The sequence below is a fragment of the Macrotis lagotis genome, chromosome 1 (genome assembly GCF_037893015.1).
Source record: "Macrotis lagotis isolate mMagLag1 chromosome 1, bilby.v1.9.chrom.fasta, whole genome shotgun sequence".
Taxonomy (NCBI): Eukaryota; Metazoa; Chordata; class Mammalia; order Peramelemorphia; family Peramelidae; genus Macrotis; species Macrotis lagotis.
Genome location: NC_133658.1, coordinates 894,118,541 through 894,134,846, shown reverse-complemented (window position 1 = coordinate 894,134,846; position 16,306 = coordinate 894,118,541). Strand labels below are relative to the sequence as shown.

Below are 16,306 nucleotides of genomic sequence, written 5' to 3'. Positions count from 1 at the left end.
TCTTTTGGTAGAAGGGACTATATCAATTGGGAGAGTATGAAATAAATTCATATATAAATTCATGCTTAACAAATGCTAGTTATTATCTCTACTAATGAAATAATTAGTCTAGTCCTATTTACCTATATATCTGTGTCTATATATACATACCACCATATTATGTAATAAATAGCATATGTATTTACCTATATGCACTTATATAAATTATTATTCATTAAAGTATTATTCTTGGTATAATATTTACCTCAGACTTCACAGATATCATCTGATGTGAGCCTCAAAACAATCCTATCATATAGATATGATAGGGGTTATTCCCAGATATTCAGAAAATTGAAGTTACTTGTCCATTATGATACAGATAATAAATATGGAAGGGATGATTTGAACCTAGGTCTCTCTAGGGCACCCCAGAAGCCATTCTGATATAGTAATTCCTATCCAGAGTAGTTCTTCAGAGACCCCTTTGCTTACCTGACTACATTCAACCCGATGGCCGGTAACATCACTTGGATCTTTCCTAATCTCCTAAGCACAACATTGTATAGAATTTGGAACTGGAACCTCTTTCTGGAGTTGGTCAGGGAGTGGGGAAGGGCAGAAGGGAACCCTGCAACATTAATCCAAGAATTGTTTGGAAATATAAAAATCTATTGTTATCTTATGCTGGAGAGATAGAAGACACACTAGAGATAAAGAAGACTTTCAAAGAGAAAGTCAGGGCTTCTTAGTCATTAACAATTGTGTAATAATGGAGATGGCAATAAAAAAAAAAAAAACCAGGCTGTTGTAGTAAATTGTATGGTGCCCAGGGGATCAGAAAGACCTCACTTTGAATCCTGCCTCATGCACTCATTGGTATGTAATCCCAGCCAGTCTCTCAAACTCTCTGGGCTTCAATTTCTCAACTGTAAAATGAGGGGGTTGGTCTCCGTGGCCTCTATAGTCCCTTTCAGTTCTGAAGCTATTATCTTAGAAGATTATGGAGGGGATGGTGTTCAGTTAAGTTGAGATGGCTGAAAAGGAGTTTAGAACATAGTTATGGCATCGCTCTGGGAATGAATGAATAGATGAATGAACAAATCAGTCAATCAATGGATAGATAAATACACGTGCAACTTATTCAGTGGTGAGTCAGTTGGATTTCTTTACTTCTTATACCTACTTTATAAGCTCTAAGGATTGATTGCTAACAAGTTGGACTGTCAACAAGTTTCTTAATAGAAATTCAGCCTGAGTTTAATAATAAAAGGGTTCCCCCACAGAAGAAATAGAGTGGGCTATTTCTTAGGAGAAATGAGGGAGCTTGATATTTCCTGGATGGGTATGGTTTCTCCTCTTCTGGCCCCTTATCCTTTCTTTTTCTATTCCCTTCCAAGCATTCTTATTTTTTCTTCTATGGGTAGGCCTCCCTGAAGAATTCTTGGGAAAGAACCCATACATGATCCCATAACCTGAAATGACCACAAAACCCAAATAAAAAATTTCAGGTTTTCTTACAAGTAAATGACATAGAATTGTGTCACGATGATTTCTAAAGTTATAAGGAGAAAAGGGAAGGAGGGAAAGACATAAAACCTAGTGTTCTTGGCACTGCCTTCGACAATGCCAGAGAATAGTGACTGGGGATACTCCGGCCATAATTGAAGGCTGGTTAGCAGTGATTGTAGGCCTGCCTTGGTATTGCAAGCTCTAGCGGTACTTTAACAAATTAGCCTGAGTTTAGACTGTCCACTTGCTGAAAATCTCCATCCGGTCTTGTTTCAAAGAGGTGTCTATTTGGGGTGATGCCCATATGCCTCTTTAAGGAAGTCTTATTTGGGTCCCTTCACCGAGAGAAGCCAGTCTTTTAAAAGGTAGGTAGTCATGCCGACCTACGTCAGAATTGCAACCTGGACATGAATGTCTGACCCATTTCCTTCTGCCACAACTGATTTCCAAACTGGGTTTTTCCTGGTGTTGTTTGTTGCACCCCGAATTCATCCATGCTAATTAAGCCTCTCAGCCAATCTAGGGAGCAAAGCTGAGATCTCACTGCAATTACAGGGGATGAGATGGAGATGCAGAGAGGATAAGCCTACCCCACCAGTTAGCCAGGAGAGCTGATGGAAGGGCTATGCTTTAATCAGCAGGAAATCCTTCTTCCCTCCCATGAACCCTTTGGTTGTTTGGTCCCTAGATTAGAAACCACTCCACCCCAGCCAACAAAGTACTGATTTTCCAACACTGGATGAGGATTTTATTTTGTTTGATTTTTTGCAAGTTAAAGCAAGAAGCAAAGAAAATTCAAAAACTCTGAGAAGATTTAGGCTCAAAGATTTAGATCTATTGAGGTCATCAGAGGTCATCAAACCTCTCATTTTACAGAAGGAGGATACATCCCTGGGATGTGATCTTTTCCCCATGTCACACGGGCAACAAATCACAGAGGCAAAATTTAGGCCCCATTCATCAGATATCAAAATACAGCCTTTGTTCTACTGAACCATATTGCCTTTTACTCAACTTTTGGGAAAGTTTCCTGACTTTTAATTCTAGCTGTGGCTCTCAGAAATAATCACACATTCCCTAATTGTGCTGGAAGGTGGAGAAAAAAAGGGGGTCCACACCCTTCAGGATCTGAAGGAAGTGCATTGTACAGAGATGGAGTTCTCCAGCCTCATTTTGTTTGTTAGTTCAGTGCAGTTACCAATTCGAGATAATAAGGTGGCATGTTAATTACCCCCTCTCATAATTTACCTCTATTCTGCAGGCATTCCGTGGGGATGTTTTATGGGGGTGTTCTTTGAAACCTAAACAACTCCAGATCCTTAGGGTGGAGGGAAGCAACAGCTGTAGTTTTTGTTGTCGAAATTCTGAAAGGATCCTAGGAGTCAATTAAAAAGGAACCGTTGGCCACTTAAAATGTAATAATTACTTCTGTGAATGCCGCTAAATTAAATAAGTGTTATCCCCATGATTCTCCCCCCCACCCCCAAGACTTGGGTTTCTTTTGAAAGAAAACATTTTGTTAGTCTTTGAGTGAATCTGTTAGCAGCCAGTGTGCGAAAATATTAAATCTGTTTTTTTCTTTCTATTTTTCCCTCTGGAGCATAAAACTCATCTTTTCCCCTAGGGCTTTGCTTTCCACAGATTTGTATGAACAAGCACATTGGGCTTGCAACATGGGGATTGTGATGAGGGATGGGGAGAAGAGGGTCAAACTGACCAAGTCTTTGGATTGATTTAGGCAGGAAATGAAATGAATAGAATGTCTCTCCTTTAGTACTTAGTTCTCCAAGTTCTTTGTCACCATTTTTTCTTTTTTCTCTATCATCTCTTATCATCCCTGCCCCCTTCTCCTTCATAAACAATTTGCTAGCCTCTTCAATCAATTAATCAACAGTATTCCTAACACACTGATAGGTGGTAGGCACTCTGCTAAGTGATAGGACTACACCAAGGCAAAAATGTGGCAACATCTGCCCTCAAAGAGATTCTATTCTGTTGGTTGGAATAATATGTTATTGTGTAGAAAATATATGCAGGTAATAGGGAGTGAGGCACTACACAATGGGGGAATCAGGAAAGACTGTTACTTGAGCTGAGTTTGGAAGAAAATGAGATTTGGCTAACATGGAGATTTGGTTGACTTGCTTGCATGTTTATAATGAGTTTTGTGTTTTTTGCTTTTTCACTTGGCGAGGGCACTTGTGTGTGTGAGAGAAGTAACAGCTAATAATAAAATAAAATTTAATTTTTAAAAGAGGGATTTGGGGGCAGCTAGGTGGCACAGTAGATAGAGCACTGGCCCTGGAGTAAGGAGGATCTGAGTTCAAATCCAACCTCAGACACATAAGGTCACTGTGTGACCTTGAGCAAGTCACTTAACCCTATTGCCTTAGATAAATTAAAAATAAATAATTTTTTTTTAAAAAAGAGGGATTCTATAAGGAAGAAGTCAGGAGGGGGAACATACTGGGGAGCATCTCTGTGAGATAGAATGGTAAGAAACAAATAGCAAAAGAAACAGTTTCTCTGAAATTTAAAAGTCCATACAAAAAAGAAATAATGAATTGGTAGGTTGGAGTCCTGTTGCAAAGAGTTTACATTCCAAAAAGAAGACAATTGCTTCTCCATCCTTAAAAACTCCTCACTTGATCATCCATTCCCTGTGAGCTATTGTCCAACAACTTTCCTGTATATTGTGACTAAAACTTGAGCCAGGTATTTATCAGAAAACTGTATTGCAAATGATGTCCCTTCAGGTCCTACTGTGTCCTTCATCTCCCTTAACAACATTCCCTGCCATGGCAGACTGAAGTGATGTTGGGCACTTTCCAGCTATGAAAGTCAGTATCTTAAGGTCACATTGTCTCCCCCATACTTTAGGACAAGATTGCTCCTTGGGTCTCTCCTACTCATAATACTTTGTATCCTGAGGTTGGGAGTTTCTCACTCTCCCTCAATCCAGAGTCACATTTACCCTGGACATCAGAATTGGTAGACTCAACCTGAAATATTTCAAATATCTGGGCTTTTTCAGTGGCTACCCTGGTTTGGGGAAGGAAGGCATGTCTGATTTTCAGTGCTTCTTCACACTTAGATGTTGTCTTCTGGACAACATTGTCCTTGCCTTCCCAGTCCAGTGGGGCATCAGGAACTACCTTGAAAAGACTATCTTTTTGGCATCTAAAACCTCAAAATATTCTCTATCAATTCCTATCATCCCTGCCCTCTTCTTCATAAACAATTTGTTAGCATCTTCAATTGATTAAACAATACCATTCCTTAAGCACCTCTAAGTGACAGACACTACCAAGGCAGGTATGTAACTGCCTCTGTCCTCAAAGAGTTTCTATTCTATTGGTTGGAACAATAATAGAATGACCCAAAATGTTTAGAAATTAAATGAGTATTGTATTTCCCATCATACATATTATTTAGCCTTTAGTCTCCAAGAAGCTTTTATCCAACCCCTTTTATTAGGGGACAAAAGGAAGCAAGCTTTAATTACAGTGTAAAGGACTTAGATTAGATACAAGGAAGAATTTGTTAATCATGGTCCTTGAAAAGTCTCAGTTACTGGAAGAAGCGTTAGAATTCCATCCTTGGAGACCTTTAAAAATAGGGTAGACTTTCCTTTGGCCAGGAAGATTTAGGTGTGGTATTATTGCCAAGAGGCAGGAGGATATATTGGTTGACCTTTTGACTTCCCTATAGACTTATAAAAATATCCAAAGTCTCCCTTTCCATCTCAAGTACCACTCCACCAATAGTCTTCCTCATTCCTCCTAGGAATAAATGATCTCAATGATAGGAAAAAATAGCTTCCCAAAATCTTGGTCTTCAGAGTTCAAGCCTTGCATCTTTATGACTTGGACAAGTCACACCCTCCCTGGTCTCAATTTCCTCATCTGCAGAATGAAAAGGTTGCATAAGATGATCTCTAAAAGCCATTTGAGCTCTAGCATCTAGGATCGTAATATTTAAGGCCATTCTGGAATGTAATGGGATGCCTCTAGAAGTGAGTACCATGCTTCAATAGAAGTCTTCAAGCAAAGGTTGAATGACTATTAATTCAGTATCCTATTTGGAGTATGTATCAGGCAAGATAACTCTGGCAACCCTTCTGGTTCTGCTCTTCTGTGATCTCTTTCTTTTCCATTATCTCTTCTTAGTCCTATCCTTCCCTTTCACCATATTTACTTAGAAACATTTTTCTCCACTATCATGTCCTAAGCTCCCCATGAGTAGAGCTTGTGTTCCATCTGCCTGGAGAAAAATCTTGTAGAAAATAGATACTTAATAAATAGTTATGGCATTGAATTAAGACTTAAGACTTGTATTTTGTTTTGTTTTGTTTTTTCCATTTGGTTGACAATCCTTCCCAGTCTAGCTCAACTAGCTTCGTGACTTCTCTCATTGTGAGAAAAGTTTATTACTCAGCCTAAGACCCTTCTATTATTTCCTCTAGGTGACAGCGATATTGTAAATAATATGTATGAGACGGATCCGGACCTTTTGGCTGGTGAAAGTGCAGAGGAAGAGACCGAGGACAGCATTATGTCCCCCATTCCCATGGGGCCACCTTCCCCCTTTCCCACCAGTGAAGATTTTACTCCAAAGGAGGGTTCACCTTATGAGGCCCCTGTCTACATTCCTGATGACATTCCAATCCCACCAGACTTTGAGCTCCGAGAGTCTTCGATTCCAGGGGCCGGACTAGGAATCTGGGCCAAGAGGAAGATGGAAGTGGGGGAACGACTGGGACCTTTCATGACAGTGCCCAGGACCACGCTGAAGGAGACAAACTTTGGATGGGAGGTGAGAACTCTGAGTATGATTGATCACCCTCATTTGTCTTGTATGCAATCTATTTATAAATCAAGATTGAGCCCACCCGGCTGCCCTGAGGCGGGAGTCCGTGGGTAAAATAAGTTGGCTAATGTCACATTTCCCTGGCTTATTTTATACCCTAGCTTCATGACGCCATTCAGAAAACATCAGAGGTTCTCATGGGCTGCTCTGGGCCCCAGAAGGTTGTGCTTACTCTCCTCCAAGAAATGTATCTTTAATGACCTCATGTCTTAAAGAATCCCATGCTTCCCCTATGGCTCATAGGGGTAAGGCTATATAGTCACAGTAGTATACAAAAGATTAATCAAATGGTCTATGGATGAGAGTTAGTAACATTTGGAAATTTTTCTGTAATTGAAAAGCTTGAATCTCTTCTAGCCCAAATGGAAGCAAGTCATTAAAAAAATCTAGTAGCCAGTGACATTCCCCAAATACCTGACAGCCATGAGCTATAAAAAGAAGGCTGTAGTTCCTTCATCCCCCAATTATCAAAGGCTTTGGGGTTTTTATAGGTGTCTGGAATGCCCAATTCCCAGATTAACATTGAGCAGAAAAGAATGAGAATCTCTACCTCCTACTCACCCCCCACCTTCAGAGCATGTTGTCTTTAAAAAAAAAAGCCCACTAATGAGGTCCAGCCAGAGGTGGTCTGCAGAACAGAAGGACACTGGGGCAGGAAGTTGGTTCAAATTTGAGGGATGCAAACTATAGTTACCTGCTGGGATAACTGGAAGCTAGATGCAATCAGAAAGTCTGTAGGTATGATCTACTGGGGGCTTGACCTAGATCTTCCCAGATTTGCAAAATAGAAACTCAGGGCAGGTGGGGGGAGGGGGGATTTTTTATGCATTTTTTTCAATTGTTCTTGGCCTTTACCAGGTTTTTGGTGACTTTTTTTGGGTAATGATCTTTCCCAAGGAGAAAAGAAGGAATTAAATCTTTGGTTATTTTGCAGCTTCTAGAAGGGTTGGAATGAAAAGTTCCTAGGGAAGAGACATGGGATGGAGAGGAGGAGAGAGAATCCAAGGCAATGACTACCCCTTCTTGAAGCACCCAGATTAGGGAACAGAGTTAGAGGAATGAGGTCTGAAGCATATAGTACAGATACATTTTGTCTCTACTCTAGCTCCTGGATCAATAAACATTGATGTGTGCCAGGCAATATGCTAATTGAATACAAAAAGAGGCAAAAGATAATCTCTCTCTCTCCTCAAGTCTCATCATTTCTGGAATATTGTAGCTCGGTTTTGATGTCACATTTTAGAAAGGACATTGATAAGACTGGGATTGTCCATAGGCTTAGGAAAGAACCTAAAGTCTATACTATATTATTGTTGTTGGCACTTTTCTGTCATGTCCAACTCTTCATGACTCTGTTCTGGGGTTTTCTTGACAAAGATACTGTAGAAATTTGTCATTTCCATCTTAAAGAGATGGAGATGGTTAGCCAGATAAAGAAAGAAGTCAGAGGAGAGTTTAATTAATAGCTAATTAATAATAATTATTAGTTATGTTTTGAAAGATCTTCATGTGAAAGGGCAATAAGACTATTTGTATGCAGAACATAGAACCAAGAGTCATAGTCATTGGAATAGGGGTTCCATTTGTAGAGAAGTAAATTTAGGATTTTCTTAAGGAAAAGATAAGAATCTCCCAAACATCTGGAGATCTCTTAAAGTAGAATGGGTTATCTCTCAACAGAATTTCCAACAGAGGCCAAATAACAATTAGCTGACATGGGAATATTGTAAAAGGGATTGCTTTTTTCAGGTATGGGTTGGACTGGAGATTTGATGAAATGCCTTAAATTCGCTGCCACCACCACCACCACCCCCACAAGGGGAGTTTTTGAGTTTTATCCAATTTAATCAGTTTTGTCTAGGTTACCCCTTGGTGATGTCAGAAGCTACACTACAGGGATGCTACCTCTTCCTGGAGAATCAGGAGCATCTTGGTCTTTTATGATTTTAACCTTACCATGCCTCTTGCCATATGTGACTGGCCTTAAAGAGTTAATGCGCTTTACAATTATGTCTTGGAGTCACTTGAGTCCTGGATGACTGACTTATAATTTCTTTCAGAAGGAATTGCCTCCTAAAGAGAGGATATGTCTCCCATTAGAATACTGGGGCATAGTCAAGATTCTTAGCATTATCAACAGTCATGGTGAAATGTAGCCCCATGGTCCCCAATTGGGTTTGGGGTATGTTGCTGCAAAATATCATAAAACAAAAAATATATATCGATACAAAGAATGATTTTTTTCTCCAAGAGCTAGTCAGTCAGCTAACAGTCAATGAGCATTTATGAATCTCTTATTATGTGTTAGGAACTCTGCTAAGTGTTGGAGATAGAAAGAAAGGCAAAGAATTAGTCCCTGTCCTCGAGAAGTCAACAGCAGAGTGGGGATGGGGGATTGGCAGTGTGGAAAGAAATAGCATGAAAACAACTGTCTATACAAGATACTATACTTATAGGATACTGTTCAGAGGAAAGTCACTAACATTAAGGAATATCAGAAAAGGTTTCCTGCTGAAGGTGGGACTCTAGCTGGATTTTCAAGAAAGTTGGGAGGCCAAAGTGAAGAGGGCATGCATTCTGGACATGGGGAATGCAAAGACAGAGTCAGGACATGGAGTGTCATGTGCTCTGTTCAAAATGATGTGAGTCACTATAGGATTGTAGTGTGAGATCCTGAATGAATGAATGAATGAATGATTAAGCTGGGTGAATCACATTTACTTATCCTGGAAGATATTAGAAGTTAAAATTAATTTTATCCTTAGCATATAATAAAGATGAATTCTCAGCCACTCCTTTCAAATCTGTAATATTTATTAAGTTCCTAGTATATATAAGGCAGATGATGAATCATAGAATAGATCCAGAAGGTACTTTACAGATCATTTAGTAGATTTTCTTCAAGTTACATAGAAAGAAACTAAGATCTAGGAAAAGTGACTTGTCTAAGATCATACAACTAGAGTCTAAGGCAGGATATGACTCAGATCCTATGAGTGCCAGTTGGCATACTTTTTTTCCTTTATTGTCCTGAGTTGATATAAAGAAAAAACATTTCCTGACAAAGCACAATGTTAAAGATGTTCTTCTGGCATTTAACTAGGATCTATTTTTTTTCAGTGAATTATCTATTTACAGTAAGTCAAATACTTGTTCAGTCATTTCACTCATGACCCCATTTAGGGTGTTCTTGGCAAAGATACTGGAGTGATTTTTGCCATTCCCTCCTCCAGCTCATTTTATAGATGAGGAAACTGAAGCAAACAGGATTGAGTGACTTGCACAGGGTCATCCAGTTACTTAGTGTCTGAGGTAGGATTTGAACTCACAAAAATGAGTCTTCCTGACTCCAGGCCTGGCATTCCAGGTGCCCCCTTGTTGCCCCCTCATGTACCTACTATGTACTAAGGCACCGAAAGAAAGGAAATGGGGGGGGGGTTCTAGAAACCAGGACTGGGAGTCAAGAAGAATGGAGTTAAAGTTCAGATTCTGATAGTGACCCTGGCATTGGTACCCCTCTAGGGGCTATTATAAATTGAAGAGTAGGTGCCCCTTTTGCCTCAATAGAGCTGCCTATCTCACTAAGAGTGAACACCAATGAAATCATAAACTTGGACCCCAAGTGAAAAAATCCATGGATTTTTTTGACTGTGAAACAAAATTGCCTGGGGTAGAAGCTATTTGCCCTGCCCTTCCCTACCTGGCATTGGGACAAGTAGACTCAAAGGGCGGATAGGTCAGGAGCCGTCCCATGAGTAGGTGGATTGGGGATGATGAAGGGTATGTGAATCTGACGATAATCTTTCTCAAGACCTTCAGGGGACTTTGTTCTCATCTACTGTGTCCTGATACAAGTTTCTATTTGCTTATTTTTAAGAAATGGTCCATATCTACATTACTCATTGAATGCCAGAGCTGGTACGAGCTGTTTCTGTTATCGGTCGTATGTGTTGACTCTGTGATATTATTTATTTTGGGTCGGACGTGCGAGAACGTTCTCCTCAGATTTCTGCCCTGGTCTTTTGTTCCCCGAGCATGACCCGACAGCTACCTTTCATACCAGCAGTTGGAAATATTTGCCCTCAATCCAACGTCCTCAAACAGAGCTGCAGACGCACCCCGGCATTATCTCTTCTGACCTTGTTTTCTTTGAGAGTTCAGGCCCTGATTACCTTGCCTTCATGATCCATCTTGTGCCTTTGTTATCCTGTGGCCATCCATTAAGGGGGCAAGTCATTGCTGTCATGGTATGGAGAGGCCCATTTGGAGCTGGAGAGGGAGCATCTACATATGCCAAAGAAAGGGGGAAATTGGAGGCCATAATCCAGATAATGAGGGCCCAGCCTACTTTTGCTTGAAATAGTTAATTAAGCTATGGAAGGGTAGGGCTTTTTGTTTTTGAGGGAGAATTGAGCAAGCCACTTAACTGTTTAGATAGAGGCTTTAATTCTTCACACCTGGGTTGTGTTCAAATAAATAGTCTAATTTGCCAAGTTCACCAGAAGGCTTTCATGTTTATACCAGTGAAAACCAAATTAGTGTTGAAGCTGTTCAGTTTTATTTCAATAATATTACTAATAACACCTAATTCTTTTGTAGCCCTCTAAATTTGCAAAGCATATTACAAATCTTATCTCATTTAGTCCCCTCACCAAGTGGGGATGTAAGTGTTATTACCCCATTTTGCAGATAAGAAAAACAAGGTCAAAAAGAGTTGTGCTGTGTCCAGGGTCACGTGACTGGGAAGCCTTGGGAGAAAGATTTGGCCTCAAGTCTTCCTGACTACAAAACTAAGAGTCTAGTCAAGTCAATAAGCATTGATTAAATGTCTATCATGTACCAGACATTGTGCTAGGCCTTAAGGATACGGGGAGGAAAAATAAACCAATCCCTGCCCACATGGAGTTTATAATCTCGCTGGAGCAAACGATACATCCATGTACAAGTCTAGACACAAGCTGTTCAGAGAAAACGCAGGATCATTGGGGGTGAGACCCAAGTCACTAGGTTTCATATAGAAGAGGGTGCTCTGAAGGGTGCCTAAGGATACTTAAGAGGCAGAAAGGGAGAAAGGAGTAGCTTGCAGTCATGGCGGACAGTCTGTACAAATACAAAAAAGATGGGGAATGGAACCTATGTCTGATAAACACTGACTTTTTATAAGATATAGGGCAACCTTCCAATTAAAATTTGAGAAAGGCAACTAGATGGCACAATGGATGGGACACTGGACCTGGGCTCAAGAAAAAAAGTGATTCTGGTGACTTAGCACAGCACCCCCTCACTCAAATCCAATTCATGTGCTTGTCATTGAGAATGACAAACCACTAAACTAAATTGCTGTTCTTTTTTTTTTTTTTATCAGTTTGGTGTTTGAATTACTTACCCCAAGAATCACCAACTAAATAAATAACAGTGCTTGGAATTTTCAGTTTCCATCCATTGAAAGCAAACAATTGCTTGAGGATTGTCTGACAGTCTATCCTCCATTGTCCTCCATATTCTTAACTAAAGACTTTCATTCATAGGATTTCTTCCAACTTGCACCATCAATATTTCACTCCATAATAGAAAATAAATTGAAATATAAAATTACAAAATAAAGATATGTGAAGTTATGATCCTATCTGAGAGATAGGATTATAATACAGATAGAGTCAGTTTCAGAATCAGAAAGAAGAGCCCATTCAAGTCCTGTTTCTGATACATGCTGGTTATATGACTCTGAATAAGTCTTGTGACCCTTTATTCTGTCTCTTCCCTTCCCCCGACCCTCCTAATACTATAAATTCCCATCTGAGATTTATATTGATAAAAGGAAGTTTTCTCACTGGCATTGTCTATAACAATGAAATGATAGGTCCTGTAAAAAATGAAAAAGTCTCAATGAATTATCCATGAATCACTATCCCCAAGACCCTCCTCAGGAGAATGGAATTGGAAGCAGGGCAATGATAAAACCTGTGTTTAGGGGGTAGGGCAAAGTTGAGAAGAGGATTTTAAGATTCAGACTTCCCTTCCAGAAAATTTGGCATCATGATAATCTCTGATAGGAAAGTGCTGCTATCTACTTTAGAGTATGACTTTGCAGAGATCAGAAGAGGTTCTGGACCTTAGAGGCTACTCTTTGGTCACCTTTGGCAATATTATATGAAAATAACATATCCCTTGAGCACATTTGGAATATAAAGTGGGTCTACCCTCACTGGTGGTATTAACACAGAGGATGGATGCCTGTTGGCTGGGTGTTTTGTTGTATATCCCACTGTTCAGGTAAAGTTGTACTAATCGGACTCTGGGGTCCCTTCCCACATTGAGATTCCATGATAACATTACGACTTTTTTGTTCTATTCTAAGATCATTATCAGATTATTTATTTACACTAATTCTTGTTCCAGCATGACTTAGGTGATAGCTACTCTTGGAGTTTAGCAGGCAGGGGTCAGGTTCTATTTCTGACATACAGGACACCTATGACCCTGACCAAGTAACTTAAACTTCTGTCATCATCAGTTTTCTCATCTATGAAATGGACGTAATATTGCATCAAGCCCTTGAAGGGTTGTTTATGAGGATCAAAAGAGATCAAGATTTCTGAAACTTTCCTTCCAACCACTCTTCTGACCTAACTGAAAACACAGTGCCCAAATCATTCCAAACTGATTTTCAGATTGAGCCTTTCCCCCTATTTCCAACCCTAATAGAAACCATGTTTCATTTAGGGATGATAAAACATCCCATTCACCAAAACTTAAAGCCACTTAATATAATTCAAATAGTTTAAAAGATCAAATGAAGCTCATGGAAGGCTATCCATGACCTTGAAATCGAAGAAGGTGTACAATTATTTACTCTGGAAATTTTTCCTTGAGCCAAACAGGAAGAATCATGCTTGTCTCATTTACAAAACTCCACTTTTATCTAATTTATTGCTTTTGCAAACTTGCTTCGCTGCACAAACTGTCTATTTCTTTTTCAAGTCTTTTTCCTGTTTAAACTCTGCTTTAAAATATAGGAAAAATATTCAGACCACATCTCCATTCCATGGTTAGATCAGGACTTTTTTTTAGGAAAGGTGGTATATGAGTAGTTTCAAAGGGTCAGAATATCAGAGTGGGGTGTGTGTGTGTGTGTGTGTGTGTGTGTGTGTGTGTGTGTGTGTGTACATATGTAGCTAGAGAAGTGAATTCTTGGTTCTTCTCCTCTTTGAAAGAGGATGCTTCTGAGATATATTTCCTTGGACACCTTCACCAAATGCATCAGAAAGAATCATGAAATCTTTTTTTTTTTTTGCAAGGCAAATGGGGTTATAAGTGTCTTACCCAAGGCCACAAAGCTAGGTAGAATCACAGAATCTTAAAGCTGGAACCTCAAGAATCATCTAGTACATCTCAGAACTAAATGGCAATCCCTTCTCTAACATTCTCCCTAAAGTGGCTTATCTATCTTCCCCTTGAATACTCTGGTCATGGGAAATCCACTCTCCTGGAGGAGCTTATTTCAGGTTTTTGGCATTTGTCAGTAATTCAGAAGTTATTGTTTCTTTTCCATATATTGATAACAAATTTGCTTTTTCCTCTACAATGTACTAATTCTATTCTCCAGTGTAAAATAAAATATATCTAGTCCTTCTGCCATAGTAACTTATGCACAATGAAATGTGAAACTTGGATTCAGTGAAATTCCTTTGATGTTTATTAAGCCATGTGACCTTAGGCTTGTCATTTAACTCTGTCTTGATTTCCTCATCTGTTAAAAGAGGGGGTTAGTTGATGATGATGATGATAACTAATATTTAGTATTGATTATACATCAGACATTGTGCTAAGCACTTTATGAATATTATCTCTTTTGATTCTCATAACAACCCTGGGAGACAGATGCTTTATGGTCACCATTTTACAGTTGAGAAAACTGAGGTAAACAAGGTTGAATAACTTGCCCAGAATCATTCAACCAATGAGTATCCAAGAGCAGTTTTGAACTCATGTTTTCTTGACTCCTGATTCAGTGTTTTTTTTTTTCACTGTGGGGATCCCTGGCTGCCCAAATTTGATACTAAAAAAGAAGGCATTCTAGCATGGTGGAGGCAAAAAATCATTTCTAATTGATTTTACTGAGTGACTTTAGGCAAGGTGTTCACAAGTCTCAGTTGGCTCATCTTTAAGATGAGATTGTTGAACTCTGAGGCTCCTTCCAAACCCAAAGTTAAAATCCTCTGATGATGACCAAACTCTTCTTGGGTTTTGCTGTCCTGTAAAATAAGATGATTAGAACTGTGAGCTCCAGACCTAGGATCTTGAGTGTTGGTGTTATAGTCAAAAGACTTTTATCCTGAGCTTTGTCATTATATTCCTTTGGTGGGCCCAGGTCACTTCCAAAAAGTGGGCCTTAGCATCCCCATCTGTAAAGTAATGGCTTTGGTCTAGGTGAACTTCAGTTAGCTTATTTTATTGCTATGCTTAGATGATTTTTAACCTTTGAGAACCAGAAGTATTACAAGCATAAAGCTGAGATGAGGACTTTGGGATAGAGAGTCCCCTTTCAGCAAATTGGGCATCGTGATGATCTCTAATAGAGAAATGCTGCTTTCTAACTCAACAAAGGTAATGGAGTCAGGGGAAGGGAATAGATAACCTCTCAGAAGGTCTCTCCACCTCCTTGATTCTGAGAATCTGCAAATCCCATGGAGAGTCTTTTACAGCTACCTCTTATTTTAAGAAAGAAAGACAGGAAAAAAAATATCTATGTACCAAAATATTTTATTAGTGAGTTTCCAGAAAAACATCCCATCTTTCTCCCTATCTCAACCCTTAACCAGGGACGATTCTGAATAAAATAAATGTGAAGGCATCTTCATGGCAAGAAGAAAGAAAATCAAATTCCACCCAAGGGGGGCTCAGCTGGTGTCTGAATTTCTGAGATGCTCTGCCATGCTAGAGCAAACCCTAATGGCCCCTGGGACAGGGTGTTTAAAAGATTTTACAAAGAAGCTATGACGCAGACAGAACTGCACGGTTCGGGAGAACTGACTGAGAGGCCTCAGAAAATATTCATGAGTCCCAAGGGTTGGAATGGAATTAAGTCAAATTGGATGAAGGATTGGAAGAGACTTGGTCTAGAATCATGCCTGGGTCAGAATGAATGAGTCCCTTTATATAATGGAAGGAATGGGGATCCCTTCTCTATTGCTGGGGTAGAAAGAGGACTGAACCTGAAGTCAGCAGAGGCCTAAGGATCAAATTCCAATCCTAATGCTTATGATTGCTACAATCTTTTGCAAAATTTTCTCAACCTTCTGGTACTGAGTTTTACCATCTGTAAAATGGGAAGAATAATATTTATACTATCTACCCTCTAAGGCTGCTAGGAATAGGTCAAATCATGAAAGAAAGAAAGAAAGAAAGAAAGAAAGAAAGAAAGAAAGAAAGAAAGAAAGAAAGAAAGAAAGAAAGAAAAGAAGGAAGGAAGGAAGGAATGGGGGGAGGAGAGAGAGAGAGAGAGAGAGAGAGAGAGAGAGAGAGAGAGAGAGAAAGAGAGAGAATTCCTTTCTTACATAAGTACAATCAAGCAAAAATGATATAATGGAGCCCAGACATCTTTTTTGATATCTTGGTTCTGACACTTACTGATCTATGTTGCCCTGACTAAACCAGTAAGATAAAATTTATAAATTAGCTTAATGGCTGAAATATATAGTAGGTGCATAATAATTGTTTCCTTCCTTCCTTCTTTCCTCTTTGAGTTATTTATCTATAAAACAGAGATAAGGACACTAGCACAGCCTACTTCACAGGTTATCAGTTGACCTGACTCATTTCTGAAGCAGGAATAAAAAAAGAAATGAACCAATCAAATGGTTCTTGGGAGAATCAAAAGGTCCTCCCCACTCCAAAGACATCCCACCCACCTTTCATTTGTTTAGTTTTAAGATTTCTTTATTTG

General features: G+C 39.4%; 1 protein-coding gene across 3 annotated transcripts in view; it reads left to right on the top strand.

Moving 5' to 3' along the window:
* Window positions 1-5,537: 5,537 nt before the first annotated feature.
* PRDM16 (PR/SET domain 16) overlaps window positions 5,538-16,306 on the top strand; it is a 385,859-nt gene continuing 375,090 nt past the window's right edge. For all 3 annotated transcript variants that reach the window (XM_074218664.1, XM_074218663.1, XM_074218665.1), the window contains exon 1: window positions 5,538-6,306. In XM_074218664.1, the coding sequence (XP_074074765.1) occupies window positions 5,980-6,306 (327 nt within the window). In that variant the 5' untranslated portion in view covers window positions 5,538-5,979. The remainder of the gene's footprint in view (window positions 6,307-16,306) is intronic.